The sequence below is a fragment of the Rhinoderma darwinii genome, chromosome 2 (assembly GCF_050947455.1).
Source record: "Rhinoderma darwinii isolate aRhiDar2 chromosome 2, aRhiDar2.hap1, whole genome shotgun sequence".
Classification (NCBI taxonomy): Eukaryota; Metazoa; Chordata; class Amphibia; order Anura; family Rhinodermatidae; genus Rhinoderma; species Rhinoderma darwinii.
In genome coordinates, this window is record NC_134688.1 from 330,349,120 (window position 1) to 330,366,385 (window position 17,266).

General features: G+C 41.0%; 1 protein-coding gene across 2 annotated transcripts; it reads left to right on the forward strand.

Annotated features, from left to right (window-relative positions):
- Positions 1-532: 532 nt before the first annotated feature.
- LOC142741264 (uncharacterized) lies at positions 533-14,889 on the forward strand. Of its 2 annotated transcripts, none has more exons than XM_075850657.1 (9): positions 533-735; positions 1,916-2,020; positions 2,102-2,161; positions 2,767-2,919; positions 4,786-4,957; positions 5,282-6,471; positions 7,694-7,770; positions 7,882-7,921; positions 12,089-14,889. In XM_075850657.1, the coding sequence occupies exons 1-8, from the start codon at positions 730-732 to the stop codon at positions 7,916-7,918; spliced, it is 1,800 nt and encodes a 599-aa protein (XP_075706772.1). In that variant the 5' UTR covers positions 533-729; the 3' UTR covers positions 7,919-7,921; positions 12,089-14,889. The 2 variants fall into 2 exon arrangements, with proteins under 2 accessions (XP_075706772.1, XP_075706773.1); XM_075850658.1 differs by having other exon boundaries at positions 6,344-6,471.
- The last annotated feature ends 2,377 nt before the right edge of the window (positions 14,890-17,266 follow it).

Consider the following 17,266-nt stretch of genomic DNA (forward strand, 5'->3'; position numbering starts at 1 on the left):
AAAATCTGCAAAACATCTGTACTTTGTGAACAATACCTAAGGGCTTCACTTCTGCACTGTGTGAACTGAGCCATGGCCCATTTTTATCTCAAGGAACCCTGAGACTCCTTGGTGAACCCTAGGTTGAGCATGAAACCATTGTGGCAGTTTTTGTTATATAGAATAGTTAGTGTATATTACAGGCTGGTCATATTCTGTAGAAACAGGGGTCTGCAATAAAAAGCAGAGGGGTCTGTGAATATTTAGAAGCTGGAGAAGCTTGTGTCATTCTTTAAGTTAAACCTTTATTCATATTTTACTGGCCAAAGGAAGTAGTGAGCCCTCTTACATTCAGTCACATTGACTGTAGGGTCGCCCCCGTCTCGGTGAGGGGACATTGCCTCACAGCTTTGTATCTATACAGAGCCGCCTGGCAGCAGTCCAGGGTGTTTTCCCAGAAAGCACATGCCTTGTCTTGGGAGGTGGGAGAGGCGGCTGCTCCTCTTTATAAAGCAGAAAGCGGCGCCTTGTGTTCGCTTCAGAGCTGACACTGCTGAGGAGACGCTGTGCTCCTGTGTGACAACAAGTCTCCGGACTACAGAGAACGTCCCGTGTCTTATGGCACCACACTGTGGATTAATAGGTAGTAAGGACTAGTGGGTGAACCCCGACTTCAGCAGTGTCCCCCCGATCTGAAGTCATCGACATCAAGCCGTCCCCCAGTGCAGGATCAGAAGACCCGGACACACAATGCTGGTGAGTCTCTACTGTGCGATCATCATCAGCTGGCACAGGCATGGCCCCTGCATGTTTCTAGTTGGCATACGGAGCCGGTGGCAAGTTCTCTACTGTGACCCCGATGTAGATAAGGACTTGTGTTTCATGTACAGAGATAACAGCAATGATATGAAGGATAGTGGCGTAGTTATGGTGGCGGTATCTATAGGTATCAGTACTATCAGTGGGCAGTTTCTCTGAGCTGCTATCATTATCCAAAGTGGAAGTGACTGCAGAGACATCACCTTTTCACTCACACATGGCAGTTCTTATAAAATCAGAAACTATGTGTAGTTTCTCCTGCCTGAACTCATTCTTAATTTTTCATATCATACATGTGTATTATGAGCTCAGGTTCCTTTATTAACCATATGGTACAATAACGTTTGCCATACTCCCACACCCGGCCTGATCAGATAAACCCCCATTTGGCGCACACACACCTAGACACTGATCACCTCCACCCACCTGGCCTGTTCAATCCCCCAACAGGCCTGATCAGATGACCCCCACTTCATCTGGGCTGATCCGCTGACACCCCCCCCCCCTCTCCCACACACAACAGGACTGAGCAAATACCCCCTCCCTAACCAGGCATGATCAGATCACATGACCCCACAAATATTGTTTGGACCTCTTGCAGAGATGCTCTAATATTGGGGCAGCCCATGCATCGGTGATGTGGCCCATGAGAATATCAGCAAGGAAATAGTCAGAAGTCCAGGCTGTCTTTACTACTACAACTGATGAGAAGAGGGTAGAGGAGGTCGAGGACTTGGCCCTTCTGTCCAGGGACCCCCATTTTGATTATAGACATGAGTCCCATCTTTTTCATGTAGTGGTTTTGTCCAACATGTGAAAACCCCCTTTTCTAACCCCATGAGTATAGTGTTTTTCCCTATTGAGATCAGTAGGTATAACTGATTGTGATATACTTCGCTTTGGAATTCTCTGTCCCCCACAGTCCTCTTCTGGTCACGGTGTAGTCCAGCCCGGGTCCTTACATTCTGGCCTCTGGATATATCTGTCACTTTATACAGATGACTGACCTTTCATATCGATATTACCATTTACAAGGGTCCAACAGTTTTTAAGACTGAGTTTATTAATATATTGAATTGTATAAAGCCTGTATTTAATGAAAATCTATTCTTTCTAGGCCAGCACACCAAGGGTTATATTGGTAATCTACTTGGCGTCATGCATCTTTGCTGATAATTGTTTGGATAGTATTCCAGGGGTATACGACACTATAAACAAAATGGTAAGAACTCATAACAAGGAATTGCAGAAAAAGAAATTATTTTGCACACTTTTTCTTACATTTGTCTGTTATGTTTTACAGATTGATACACAAGCTTATTTTTCTTCTGTCCCAGTGAAAATCCTAAATAAAAAAGATGTGGTGAGTATTACTATGTGTGGACATGTAAAGTTTAGCCTAACGCAGCATTTAGTGACTCGTATGTCAGGAATTTCGCAAGAGCCTCAACAATGGCTTCTGGCAATTTCAAGAAACCCTGATGTATTTGTAATGCAATTTCTAGTACAATAAATGTGGATGGGGTTTTAAAATCCCTGTCTTCTTGAAGCGGACAAATTTGTGCAGAATTGATGGCACGTTGCAAATTTTTTAACCTGCGGCATGTCAACTTTTTTGAAGATTTTACATCAAAATCCACATGTAACACATGCGGATCTGTTGCAGATTTTGTCGCAGATTTGCTTTGAATTCCACTACGGGAAAAAAAAAATTTGTAGCACGTGGACTCAGCATTGCAGTATTTTTCACCTTGCATGTGCTTTGGTCCTTGGTATTAATTTTGCTCCTTTGGGGAAGATTGTGCAATGAATTTGTATAATGAGGAATAAAGCTGCCGCTATACTTACAGGGAGGTGGGATGTATGTTTCATAAGTATAGGGTGTAATAGGACTCCTGGGCTGGTATTGTCATGTAAAGGTTTCTTCGTTGCTGATAATGTTTTTCATTTATTCTAACTATATTTCAGACAGAAAATTGCGACTTCTGGGCACTGTTGTATGAAGTAGAGGGCCTCCTGGAAAATCTTAAATTCATCCAAAATACAACTAATTATCAAAGTAAGAAAGCTGTCGCTGAAACTTACAAAAACTGCACGGAGGAAGCTGATGCTGAACTAAAGGTAAATACTGCATTATAAGCAAATTAATGTCAAGATAGCATAATACACATATCTGAGTGGGGGTCTTCATCAACTGATCTTACATACAGCCTTAGATTTAGGGTTGGTTCTTACTCTGCATGCCATGTTTAGGTATTATCTTAAAAGAGGTTGTATGTACTGTAGGGGCACATGGTTGGCTGCATCCCTCATTAAAATGAATGATAAGACCCTGCACAAGGATCCTTTTTTACAGGTTCTACAATGAAAGCAAACAAGCGTGTGGGGAATCTACCCAAAGATCATGGAAAGGAGATGAGGGCAAACAGGCACCAAGTCCTCCTGTCCTATGTGGTTAGGGATGTGGTAATATTAACCACACCAAGAGGGGATCCCATTTTAATACTTGCTATGGGGCACCCTCATCTATTTGTACTTTCCTGATCTTAAAGGGGCTTGCCCATCAGGGACATTTATGGCATATGCACAAGATATGCCATAAATGTCAGATAGGTGCGGGTCCCTCATCTATCTCTGGAACAGGGCCCAACACCTATCTCTAGAACAGGGCCCCCTAAACCCTGTTCTACCTTTCTTGGTTCCCACTGCCTCCCGGGGCACTTCGTAATTTCCAACCATGTAATCAGGAAAGCAGCGTAGCTCGCTGAGCTATGCTGTTTCCGTAACTCCCATAGAAGTGAATGGCAGTTATGGAAGTACCATATCACGCGAGCTACGCTGTTTGCGTAACTGCCATTCACTTCTATGGGAGTTACGAAAACAGGGTAAATCGCTGTTTTCGTAATTTCCGACCATGTAATCAGGAAGTGGCCTGGAGTAGGCGGGAACCGAGAAAGATAGAACTGTGTTTAGAGGGCCCCATTCTAGAGATAGGTGCTGGTCCCAGAGGTGGGACCCGTATCTATCTGACATTTATGGCATATCCTGTGGATATACCATAAATGTCCCTGATGGGCAAACCCCTTTAAATATACAATAAAGCAGAAACCAGATGTTGAATGTGATTTTATTGTGCATTAGTTCCCAGTATGTTCTCGAGCCCCTGCTGCTATAAAATTTTCACCACGCATTCGCTCAATATGTGCATTGAAAATTCAGATGTGGCTTTCACTATTCGATTGCAATGGTTGAAACTGACAAATGATTGGTCAATCTGTGAATGTAAAAAAATGTATGCACTGAAATTCCACACTGAATCCTCGAAATAGTACAATTTATTTTCTTACCATTTTTACTGTATTGTTCAACATTCTTTTATATTTTGATGTAGATTTGTAGTTTAGTCCAGAACTTCTTAAACTTTTTCTACTGGGGCCTCTCCGGAACATTGTGGTATCGGAGCCTCACCACCCGTGATTATAGTCCATGGCAAAATTAAAAATATTGCTCAATTTACTGTCTCCTCAACGCAAACATATTAAAATAAGCATAGAAGGAGTCAGTACTATTGATAAACCAGAAATTGATGCAGCTAGAGAGAAGACCGCTTATGATCAATTCTGTGAAAACGGTCTCCCGAGTTGAGGCTCACTAGCAGCTAGGTGGCTCCTTACTGGTGAGGCCTGCCTCAGTTTGAGAAGCACAGGTTTAGTCCTTGCTCACCCCACAGTGTTTGGTGCAGTTGTTTTACATGCAATAGGAAAATAGCAGCTCTCGCAAAGGAATGTTTTTACTCAAATGTATGTAAAAGCCAAGCCATATATTATCTGTATACAAATTAATAGCGTTGAGTAGTAGCAATAATGTGTCTATAATGCTAGAATCCTGCACCGTTTATAACCTGAATAGGCTTAGGACTATGTGATCTGTTCACAACTTTTTACATGCTTCAGTGTTTATCCTCTAAAATGATCCATTATTTACCAGGGTGATGTCGATGCTTACCTCCAAACCGTACATAAGAATCCTATTGAGATTTTGCAACAAGTAAAAGACTCCTTACGTAAACTACATGAGAACAAAGGGAAACTTGGTTCTCCTGCGGAATGTGCAACTTACTATAAAGAAAATCAACAGAATAATAGCGACGAACCTAAAGGTAAGACAAATATTTTTGGGTGAATAATCCTCCTAGTTTACAGATTGTCGTGCAGCATGTATGTCTTTAGTATGTCTCTGAATTGCTTGGGGTGGCTCTGAATAGTGTAGAGTTTGGACTTCTTAGCCTAAGCTTCAATCTCAACCTCTATTGTATCCTTTCCAGCATTCATGTCACTGGGCTATATAACCTATCTGATTTGCTTTACGTAAAATGACTATTATGTTTGTCACACTAACCAGCCGTGTCACTTTGGATGTATTTTGTATTATGACAGACCATGGCTTTATCGAAGCCTCTTTCTGTCTTTTCTCAATCTTGCAGGTCCTCAGTGTACATGCCCTTCCCCAACAACACCTATTTCCACCAGTGCAACTTCTCAGACCTCTCTAAATAACTTATCAGAATTTGCGAGCAGCACAAATACAACAAGATATTCCTTTCATGCCAATACCTTGGCAGACGACATAAGTCACAGTTATCCTGAGAAGCCAAAAACTCATCAGAAGAACTCACAGGGGTTAGATTCTTCATCATTCGTCTCTACAGATATGCCAAGTGATTCAAAGCCTCCGACCACCATCGTAGATCATTCATATGCTGGTATCACAGTGCAACCTGGGACTTATACAGACTTTCCCCTCACTATTCCTGATTTTTCCCTGCATAGTACAGAATTTCCAAAAGATATCCATGAAACATCATATATTAGCCTGAATCCATCTCAAACTAGAACATATCATGAGCAACTTAATACAGCTACATCAAATTCAGATACTGAAGGCATATATGAATCAGTGGTGCCCTCTACTATAGAAAATCCAAGTCTTCCCACATACTCTCCTGTCATGGAACCAGATGAAATACAGGAAACTACAATGAGTGAATTTGTTTCACACAGCCCTGTGTTCCAAAAATCTCTTTCTGTGCCTAGCAAGGAACCGGTCATTGAAACGTCTTCCAAATCTGTTTCCAAGGCAGCTTTGACGACACAGGCTGTCCCTAGACTATCCACTAGTTCCAATGACCCAAATGTCCCCTCTCTAAACTCTGTTCATACAAACATCCTATCTAGTGCAATGGGCTTGTCTAGCACTGAAGCCCCTGAACTTGTGTCACAGGGGGAAGTCACAGGGGATGGAAACCTTGACTGGGCTTTCTCCTACCTTTCCTCTACTATGCTGACTACTAAGTTTTCTAAAACAGAACTATCTATGTCCTCTCATGTGCCTGGAGCCCAGCTACTTCTTTCATTTATCACTCCTAAACCAGGGTTAAACGCTCATAAGTCGCCACCGCAAGAGAGAGACATAGCTTTTGATGACAGGCAAAACAGTTTTTCAGATCCAAACTACGGCTCTAATCCACTCCCTATTATTGCAACAGAACAGCATGAAAAAGAAGAAAACCAAAAACACAGTCAAAGCAACCCACAACTGATCATCATTGTAATGCTTGTGGTGGTAGTGTTACTCTTTCTATGCGGATTCCTCTATTACAGGCATCGATATTGGGTGAGTCATCATTTTATACAAGCAATATTTAGTTAAAATGACATTGCATTGATTAAAATCTAGTTCTGTTGTGGAGAATATATTTTATTATTGAATTCACTCATTCTATATGTATTATGTATATTGTAGTCCACATAATAAGCATTTTTTTTAATAACATCTCACTGTAACACAGATTGCAAAAACATAATAAAAGTTTCATTTTTTTCGCTAGCATGTCACCAGCGTATATATTAAAGAATCACAAGGCAAAATATTTAAAGGGGTTTTCCAATCCCCAACAAATTGATGGCCTATCCTCAGCATAGGCCATCAATACCTGATCGGTGGGGGTCTGACTCCTGGCACCCCCGCCGATCAGCTGTTTTGAAGGGACAGCGGTGTTCGTACGAGCGCTGCTTCCCCTTCATTCCTTACCTGATCGTACTGTTAATCGCCAACACACTTGTAGTGGCATTTCGTAGTATTACAGACTGGAAAGTCCTTTGTTGAACTCAGAAACACATTCTTGTCTAAAGATGGGCTGTGCACATAGTAATAAGTGTACGTAAAAACATCCAGAAAGATCTACACACAGATGTGTCTATGTAAACAAACACTGTTATATCCCCAGATGCAGTCTCTGATAACTTCAGATATCCAGCTAATTGGGGATTAAAAGGGTATTCCCAATTTAGACATTTATGGCATATTCACAGCATATGCCATAAATGTGTTATAGATGCGGGTCCTAGCTGTGGGACCCGCACCTATTTCAAGAACAAGAGTCATCTGTCCCCCATTTTGCCTGGTGCGGCTGTAAACTTAAACCTTTGAACCCAAGGCATATTTGCCTCCATGTTATTTCTCAAGAAAAATAATGCATAAAATAGAAATCTGAGAGGTTGTGCGCTAATTATCACTTCCAGTGAAAACTGAAGTGTTGAGCGGCCCCCCCCCCCCACTTCCATAACACCAACCACTCTCGTCTTTGTAATGCCTAGGGGTGATTTGCCAGTGGTGCAGTTAAAATGTGCCTCTCCCCTAGTTGGACAATGTCTTGTGCCAACCCTCTTGCCTTCAACACAATGTATGAGGCATCCACAGTAGCATATCCCTTACTGTACCAAAGAAAGTAGGGTAACACATACTAAACTTAACTTTGGCCGAGTAGTAAGTGTGTTGCTATGTAATGTGTTACTATTGGTTTTGTAAGCTCTTTTTCCTGATTTCTGATCTATAGGTATTAAAAAGAAGATTGAATATAAGATGTGACCTAGATCTAACCAGAAATCCTGGTTCAATACTGTCTGAAGAGAGGTGAGTTTCAAACTTTGTTATTAAGACTATTTGTGTCATCCGACAAATACCTGTATTTTAGCACACAATACATTTTGTGCTTACATCAATACTATTCCTTTTTTTTTCCAGGGTTTCCTTACCAATAATTGAGTGTGACTATGTGTAATTGGTGAGTATTTTAACCTTCATTTATGGTCATTTATTATTAGACTTCTACTCTAATTTACTGTTTTATACCAAATTACCAAGTTATTTCTTGTGTGTTTTCTTTATTAATAAACATTGCTGCTTTCAATATTCTGCTGGTTGCCTTGGAAAACAGGCAGTGGTATAGCTAAACCCTGCAGTCAGTGGATTGCAACCTAACTCCATAGCTCTTACTTTGCCTATATTTACAGCTGCCTGCATGCCCCTCCATTGCAAGGTGTAAGGTAGCGGTGTAATTACTCACTGTTTGCTACTGAGACACAACTCTACTGTTCTGCAGCTTGCTAGACTCTGCATGATCTGCTGCCCAGCATGTGAAACACAATCTTTCCAGAGACAAGGGAGGGGAAGAGCAAGGAGCAGTGGAGAAAAGAGGCATGTGATGTGTGGCATCCCCTACTACAGGGAGAAGGGAGAGGGAAGTTAACCACATGTTAAGTGTACATCACACAAGCAGGAGATAAACGACAGGAGCATGATCATGAGACTTCAAGTGAGACTGGCTTACAGTGGCATTTCAGCTACAGACAGCACATTAGTGACTAATATTACTGCAGTTAAACCATTTGCACACAATTTAAAAAAATCGGAAAGCCCTTTTGTAAATGAGTTGAGAAGCAAACCTCGAACTCATTATCAGCACAAGATAAGTGGAGCGAAGTATTTATAGAAGAGCACAGATGCTGTATGTATGGCAGCACATGGTGTCCCATATATATATATATATTTATTTAATACAGCACTGTATTAAAGAGGTGTTACTGGTGGAAAATATATATATTCTGTATCAATTCAACATGAAATCAGAATCATATGGAGATACAGTAGGGCTGCACAGTGGTCTATGGCTGCCATATTACGGCTCTATACATTGTGGATATGGCCTAACTGTAGAAAGTTGTAAAGTGCTGTTTACAACATAATCTCCTTTTAACCCCTTTGTGACCGACAATATGCCTAATCACGATGGTTACTAATTATTCCAATGCATTAGACTCTTTACGGTGTATCAGAATAAGCCCGGTACTGATGACAGCCGGGCTCCTGCTCTAACTGCCGGGTTTGTAGTTACCTCCTATTCCGGGTGTTTTACTGCTTATATGGTTATGTCAATAGCGACCACGGCATCTAAGTAATATACAAAGGGAGTGCGATGAGTTGCCATTGTAGCTGAGGGCCTAACAAAGGCATGGTCTAATAGACTGCCTGTCAATTTTACAGTGACAGGCAATAGTACTTTGGTATACCAAAGCATTATAGAAGTGATCAAAGCATCACATACCGAAGTCCCCTAGTGGGACTAAAAAAATATTAATGCCAAATAAAGTTAATAAAAAAAAATAATAAAACAATCTTTTCCATAAAAAGCGTTTTTATTTTGTCAGCGTTAACAAAAATTGTGATCGTAACCACTTTAACAATAACGTTAACACGTTATTTAAAGATGCTCTGTCACCAGATTTTGCAACCCCTATCTGCTATTGCAGCAGATAGGCGCTGCAATGTAGATTACAGTAACGTTTTTATTTTTAAAAAACGAGCATTTTTGGCCAAGTTATGACCATTTTCGTATTTATGCAAATGAGGCTTGCAAAAGTACAACTGGGCGTGTTGAAAAGTAAAAGTACAACTGGGCGTGTATTATGTGCGTACATCGGGGCGTGTTTAGTACTTTTACTAGCTGGGCGTTGTGTATAGAAGTATCATCCACTTCTCTTCAGAACGCCCAGCTTCTGACAGTGCAGATCTGTGACGTCACTCACAGGTCCTGCATCGTGTCAGACGAGCGAGGACACCGGCACCAGAGGCTACAGATGATTCTGCAGCAGCATCGGCGTTTGCAGGTAAGTCGATGTAGCTACTTACCTGCAAATGCTGATGCTGCTGCAGAATCAACTGTAGCCTCTGGTGCCGACACGATGCAGGACCTGTGAGTGACGTCACAGATCTGCACTGCCAGAAGCTGGGCGTTGTGAAGAGAAGTGGATGATACTTCTATACACAACGCCCAGCTAGTAAAAGTAGTAAACACGCCCCGATGTACGCACATAATACACGCCCAGTTGTACTTTTACTTTTCAACACGCCCAGTTGTACTTTTGCAAGCCTCATTTGCATAAATACGAAAATGGTCATAACTTGGCCAAAAATGCTCGTTTTTAAAAAATAAAAACGTTACTGTAATCTACATTGCAGCGCCTATCTGCTGCAATAGCAGATAGGGGTTGCAAAATCTGGTGACAGAGCCTCTTTAAACAACATGTTAAACATGCAGAAGCAAAAAAGAGCGGATTTTTTTTTTCCATCCCTTTCACAAAAAATTTAATAAAAGTTAATCCCATGTACCAGAAAACGGTACCAATAAAAAGACATCTCGTCTCGCAAAAAACAAGCTATATCAACGAAAAAGTAAAAAAGTTATGGCTCTCTGAATGAGCCCATGCAAAAACAAAACATTTTTATCGTGCAAAAGTAGTAAAACATAGAAAAACCTGTACATATTGGTATCACTGTCATCATATCGACCCATAGAATAAAGAATATTTATGCTGAATGATGAACGGCGTAAATATAAAACACAAAAAAAATGGTGGAATTGCTGTATTTTTTTTCATACTCTCCAATAAAAGTTAATCAATAAACTATATGTACCCAAAAATGGTGCCACCCAAAAAAACAACTCATACCACAAAAAACAATCCCTTATCCAGCAACGGATCAACGGAAAAATAAAAACATTATGGCTCTTTGAATGCGAGGATGAAAAAAGTTTAAAAAATTGCGCCAAAATAGACCTGTTATTATCACCTTCCCGACATCTGCCGTATATATACTGGGGAGGTTAGGTGGGGTAGTATGGAGCCGGCTTACGGGCTGAACTCGCTCCATAGAACAAGCGTGTCGGAAACCCACTCGTTTAACCCCTTAGATGTCGTGGTGATTATCGACCGGCCCCCCTGCAATGCGAATCACGGGGTGCCGATGATTGGCATGGCAGCCTGGGGCATTCATAATTGAACATAACTTGTATTGCCAGTTCGTTAAATGTCTAACTATTGCAATATAGCATTAACCTGCGCGGTAAGCGCCGTAAAGAGAAAGGTGTAAACGCCAGAATTACTGCTTTTTGGTCACTTCATCTCCCACAAAAAATGGAATAAATAGTGATTAAAAATTCAAATTTACCCCAAAATGGTTCCAATAGAAACTACAGATCGCAGAAAATAAGCTCTCATACCGCTCAATCGACGGAAAAACAAAGTTACGGCTCTGAGAATATGGTGACAAAACACAAATTTTATTTTTAACAATACATTTTTCCTTGTAAAAGTAGTAAAACAAAAAAAAACTATATAAATTTGGCATTGCCATAATCGTATTGACCCGCAGAATAAAGTTAACATGCCGTATTTACAGCACGGTGAATGCCGTAGAAACCTCCCCCCCCAAAAAAAATTGAGGAATCGCTGTTTTTTTTCCCCATTTAACCCACAAATAAATTTTTTCTTGTTTCCCCACTACATTATATAGTACAATAAATGTGAAAATCTACAACTCGTCTCGCAAAAAACAAGCCCTCATATGGCAATATCGATGAAAAAATAAAAAGTTATAGCTTTTGGAAGGTGGGGAGGGAAAAACTAAAGGGAAAATATGAAAAGTGGGAAGGGGTTAAAGGGCTAAAAGGGTTGTCTGCTTTTTTTAATTTTTCCATTTTATTTCCTTAATAGGAAATCATACAGTTTATTGGCTAAACATAAATTAGAAATTCTGCTCATATGCCTTTATACTAGTGCAGTAGCCCCATGTCTCTTCACAGTAGAACGGTATAGCCACACAGTAGTCCTGTGCAATGCAGCCATGGGCTTGCTGAATTGAACGAAACATGGCGTACTCTAACCGAGAACTATATAAATGATCTTTAAAGACTTAACTTTATAGCTCCAATTCAGAGCGGTTCTAATAAAATGCCCTGGAAATTATTAACTCCGACAGCTGTGTCGCAAGCATCCGCAGCAAGGCCTTTGTAGAAAGTTTATGTTCTAACCTTTGTTGGCTTAGTAAATACCATTCACAGTACTGGATTAACTCTTTGTGCTTCATACTATCGTACATTTTTCTCTTGTAGGTCGTATGGAAATTGAAGAGATCAATTGAGGTTGTTGAGGGCTGTCGGAGCTCACTTGTCTGGATTGTGCGGGAAATGTGAATTCTTCCAGTCATTTGGTATCACGTGTTTTCAATGTGTTGTCGCGATGAGGTTAATACATGTAAACCAGACTGCAGGAGGATCCCTTAACCAGGAAAATACTTGACAGATCATGTTCGTCCGCGAGACTCTCCTTTCCTTGTGAATACTGTCTGTTTTACGATAGGACACATTTAATTGGAACAGTCATTAACGGAAATATTTGTGGACAATTTCTTCCTAAGGGAATTGTTTGGAAGTTTGTACAAATATTTTTTAAGGAACGCCATGCAGGCAGCTCCTGTATTGTGTAAGTATGTAAAAGGCTGAGCCCCAGCCTTGCATGTATTGTGTTTTTTTAACTCTTGAGCTGATTTTTGCACAAATAATTGTACCGGATAGGCTGTTGGTAGTCCTGCTTAAGCAAAATGAGGTTTTTTTCGTGGGAATTTTTAAGAAACTTTTATGACTTTGAAACTGACCTGTAAAATAGCTTGCAGCCTCTGTTAACACTAGCTATTCACAAACTGTGTTTATATCATATCAGACATTTATTTCAATCATGTTCATTTTTTTTTTAATGTTTTAAAAAAAAAAAAAATCCGTTGCTATTATCCTCCTACTGTCCCTAGTCTGAGGATATGTTCACACATACAGGGTTTGGTGCATTTTTATGTTGCACTTACTGTTTTTAATTATTCGTATGTCATCGTTTTTGGGGATTTTGAACATACCCTTAGAAAGTAGCTACCAGAATAAGAGAGTAAGCAAATAGAAATACCATAGTTAAAGCTATATTTGATTTCCGTTTACAAAATTATGACATAGAGATTGCTTATTTGCACTTAAATAGGAATAATATTTTTTATACATGTCATAGCCAGGTGATAGCCATTTTTACTTTTTGAGATGCAGCTGCTTTGTATCCTGTGCTGAGACCTGAATCCGTCAGGTCAGCGGGACTGACGGGTTCAATGTCAGCGGGTTCTGCATCTAAGTTCATAACTTAGATGTGCTCGATAGCAGGTGGATCGTGCGTGTCAGAGATGCAGGAACCGCTGGCACTGAACCCGTCAGGTGCTGCTGACATGGCGAATTCAAGTTTCAGCGCACGATACTTCTGCTCTGTATACAGGATACAAAGCAGCTGCATCTCAAAAAGTAAAAATAATATTTAATAAAAAGTAATTAGAAAGTTGCACCAAACAGACTGATACACATTAAAAAAAAAAACGATTTCAAATGTGTACATAGCCTTTAAGGCTGCATCCACACTAGCATTCGTGAGATCTGTGCTTTTGATTCAATTACTATTAGTGTATCGTCGCACGCTTATTAAAAAACGTCTGAAAATACAGAGCTGTTTTCAAGGGAAAACAGCTCCTGATTTTCAGTCGCTTTTCACGGCCGGTTTTGGAGCTGTTTTTCTATAGAGTCAATGAAAAACGGCTCAAGAAGTGAGATGCACTTCTTTTTTTCAAAACGGCCACGTAAAAAAAACGCCCCGTCGGAAACAGAACACCCTATTTCCCTTTGAAATCAATGGGCAATCGTTCTGCTTCTGATTTTTTGGCTGCTTACGGCCCGAAAAACGACCAAAAAAAAGTGTGCACATACCCTACAAGAACAGGAATTCATTCCAGCACAGATAAGAAGGTTTTGGAATGCTCTTCTCTATACTGGGATCTGTTCCTGGTAAATAATAGACAAGAGTGGACCTCCTGAATGTTAGTATGGGTGCAGCCTTAGGGCCCTTTTACACGGGGCAATAATCGGGCAAACGAACAGCATCAAACAAGCTCGTTCATCGGCTTATCGTACAGTTTCGGCAGCCTAAAATATCGTTGTCGGTAGCACATCTCCTAGTGTAAATAGGGAGACGTGATGCCGAAATGATAGAAATTAATGTAGACGAGCGATCGTAGTAACGAGCGCCCATCCCCATATATAGCTCTTTGTAAAAGGAGCAAACGAGATGTCTCATTGATCGGCGCTCGTTGGATCGGCCAAAATGGGCTGGTATAAAAGGACTTTTAGTTGGTTTTATTGTCTTCTGTATAAAGATGCATTTTTTTAACCGAACGTTTTTCACAACGATAGTAGTACTTGCTCCATAAGATATTTGTAACATTGCATTGTACATTCACTATAGAGGGCTGTATGTTGGCGCTAAATAAGAAATAGGAAATGTATTGCTGCACTGCAGCAGTGCAATCTGTGACAAAATAGGTATCACATCTCCATCAACTGTGATATATAACTGGGCAACGACTGCCACTTTCTGAGAGTATGTTCATACGCAGAGGTTTCAGATGTAATTCGGGCATTTTACGCCTGTAAAAACGCCCCTAATACGCCTACAAACATCTGCCCATTGCTTTCAATGGGAATTACGATGTTCTGTTCCCACGAGCCTTTATTTTACGCGTCGCTGTCAAAATGACGGGTCGTTAAAAGAAGTGCAGGACACTTCTTGGGACGTTTTTGGAGGAGTATTTAATTGACTCCATTGAAAAACAGCTCCAAAAAGGGCCGTGAAAAACGTGAGTTGTTAAAAAAAGGCTGAAAATCAGGAGCTGCGTATTTTCAGACGTTTTTGCTCACTGCGTGTGAGCATACCCTAAGGGCGGGTTCACACATGGCGGAATTTCACTTAAATTCCGCTGCGGACACTCCGCAGCGTTATTCCGCAGCGGAGCCGTTTCTCCATTGACTTTCACTTTAATTTAGCAGTGTTCGTTTACACGATGCGTACAATTCCGCTGCGGAGCATAGGCTGCGGAGCGGAATTTGGTGTCCGCAGCATGCTCTGTCTGTTGCGGAGCAGTGGCGGACTCATGGCGGAATTTCTCCATTGACTTCAATGGAGATTCAAAGTTCCGCAATGAAGTCCGCAGCTGTCATGCACATGTTATGTGTGCTGCGGATGCGTCTTGCTTTTTTAACTTGACATTTCTTCATTCTGGCTGGACCTATGTATTTCTAGGTCTACAGCCAGACTGAGGAAGTCAATGGGGCTCCCGTAATGACGGGAGCGTTGCTAGGAGACGTCAGTAAATAGTCACTGTCCAGGGTGCTGAAAGAGTTAAGCGATCGGCAGTAACTGTTTCTGCACCCGGGACAGTGACTACCGATCCCAATATACATGTATCTGTAAAAAAAAATGAAGTTCGTACTTACCGAGAACTCCCTGTTTCTGTCTCCAGTCCGGCCTCCCAGGATGACGTTTCAGTGTAAGTGACGGCTGCAGCCAATCACAGGCCAAGCACAGGCTGCAGCGGTCACATGGACTGCCGCGTCATCCAGGGAGGTCGGGCTGGATGCCGAAGGAGGGACGCGTCATAAAGACAACGGGCGGTAAGTATGAATTTCTTTTACTATCACTAGGGAAAGTGCTGTCCCTTCTCTCTATCCTGCACTGATAGGGAGAAGGGAAGCACTTTTCCCGCAGTCCGCAGCAGCTAGTCCGCATCAATTTTCTGCACATTTTGTGCAGATCCGCAGCCGTAATCCGCAACCCGGATTAGGTGCGGCATTGATGCGGACAGTTGCGGAGGAATTCCGCCATGTGTGGTCATGCCCTAAGGGTTCTGAATTTAAGGAGAACTATAATTGAAATAGGCAGCTGCTTTAAATGGCATTTATTGGAATCTGAGCCAAACAATGTGTTGTCACATGTGGCAGGTTTGTGGCTTTTATGCCGCGATTGTTGAAAAATTGTATAAAAAAATTCTGCAATTTTTCATAAACTACACAAAACTGGCATGTGTGACCTCGCCCAAAAGCATATAGAGCCACAATAATAAAGTTAAAACCACTTTACATAGCATTTCCGAAAATGTGCTCTTATGAATTATGAAAAATCCAAATAATATGTAAATCTAATGTGCAAACAATATTTTAAATTATTGTTGATTGATTCTGTGTAATAATGTTTTTATGAACACTGAATTAGATTTCAAAAACAAGAAATTAGTGGAAGGAAATAAAGTCTTTGGTCGGGTTCACACAAAGCATAACAATTACATAGTGAAACCTTCCTATAAATCCCCAATAAAATCCACGTGTTACATGCAGATTTTGGTGCAGATATAGCCGTGGAATTTACTCTTTGCATAGCAATAAATTAAATCTGCTGTGATTCCGCAACAGATAGGGCATGCTGCGAATATAAAAATATGCCTAGAATCTGCTACGGATTTTCAAAGCCGTGAGTAAATGGGGTTTGTATATATGATTTGTACTGTACTTTGTTGCGCAATATCGGTGCGGATTCCATAATTGATATCACACAACAAATATGTGTGAATAAAGCCTTAGGCCACCATCCCATGGCAGTATTTTGGTCGGTATTTTGCTTCAGTATTTGAAAGCCAAAGCTAGGAGTGGGTCCAAAAGACACAGACGAAGTAAAAATCGTTCCATTATACTTTTTCTCTTTGTGGGATCCACTCCTGATTTTGGCTTACAAATACTGATGCAAAATACTGACCAAAACACTACCGTATGAAAGTGGCCTAGCTCATACTTGTTTCATTATACGGGCCCTTCAGTACTAAGGGTATGTTCACACGGCCTGTTTTCAGACGTAATTCTGGCGTTTTACGCCTGAAAAAACGTTCCTAATACGCCTACAAACATCTGCCCATTGCTTTCAATGGGAATAACGATGTTCTGTTCCCACGAGCCTTTATTTTATGCGTCGCTGTCAAAATACGGCGCGTAAAATGACGTCTCATCAAAAGAAGTGCAGGACACTTCTTGGGACGTTTTTGGAGGCGTTTTTCATTGACTATTGAGAAAAATTTTGTTTTAGTGAAATTAGGGTTAATTGCACAGGGACGAGATGGATGATGGACATAAAAATAGTCAGCGGATGGAATTAAGGAAGCAAGTTTAACAATTTATGATAACCTGTCCATGTTTTTCTTGCCTTGGAATTTGTCTTAGGCGAAATTCAGACGAACGTGTGTGTTTTGCTCGTGCAAAAAACGCAGCGGTTTGCGGGCGTTGCAGTTCCGTGTATCATAAGTGTTTGGTGCGTGGCTGCGTGATTCGCGCTACGGTTGTTAAATAAATGAAGGGGAAAAAAAGCACCAGATTCATTGCAGTTTCTAA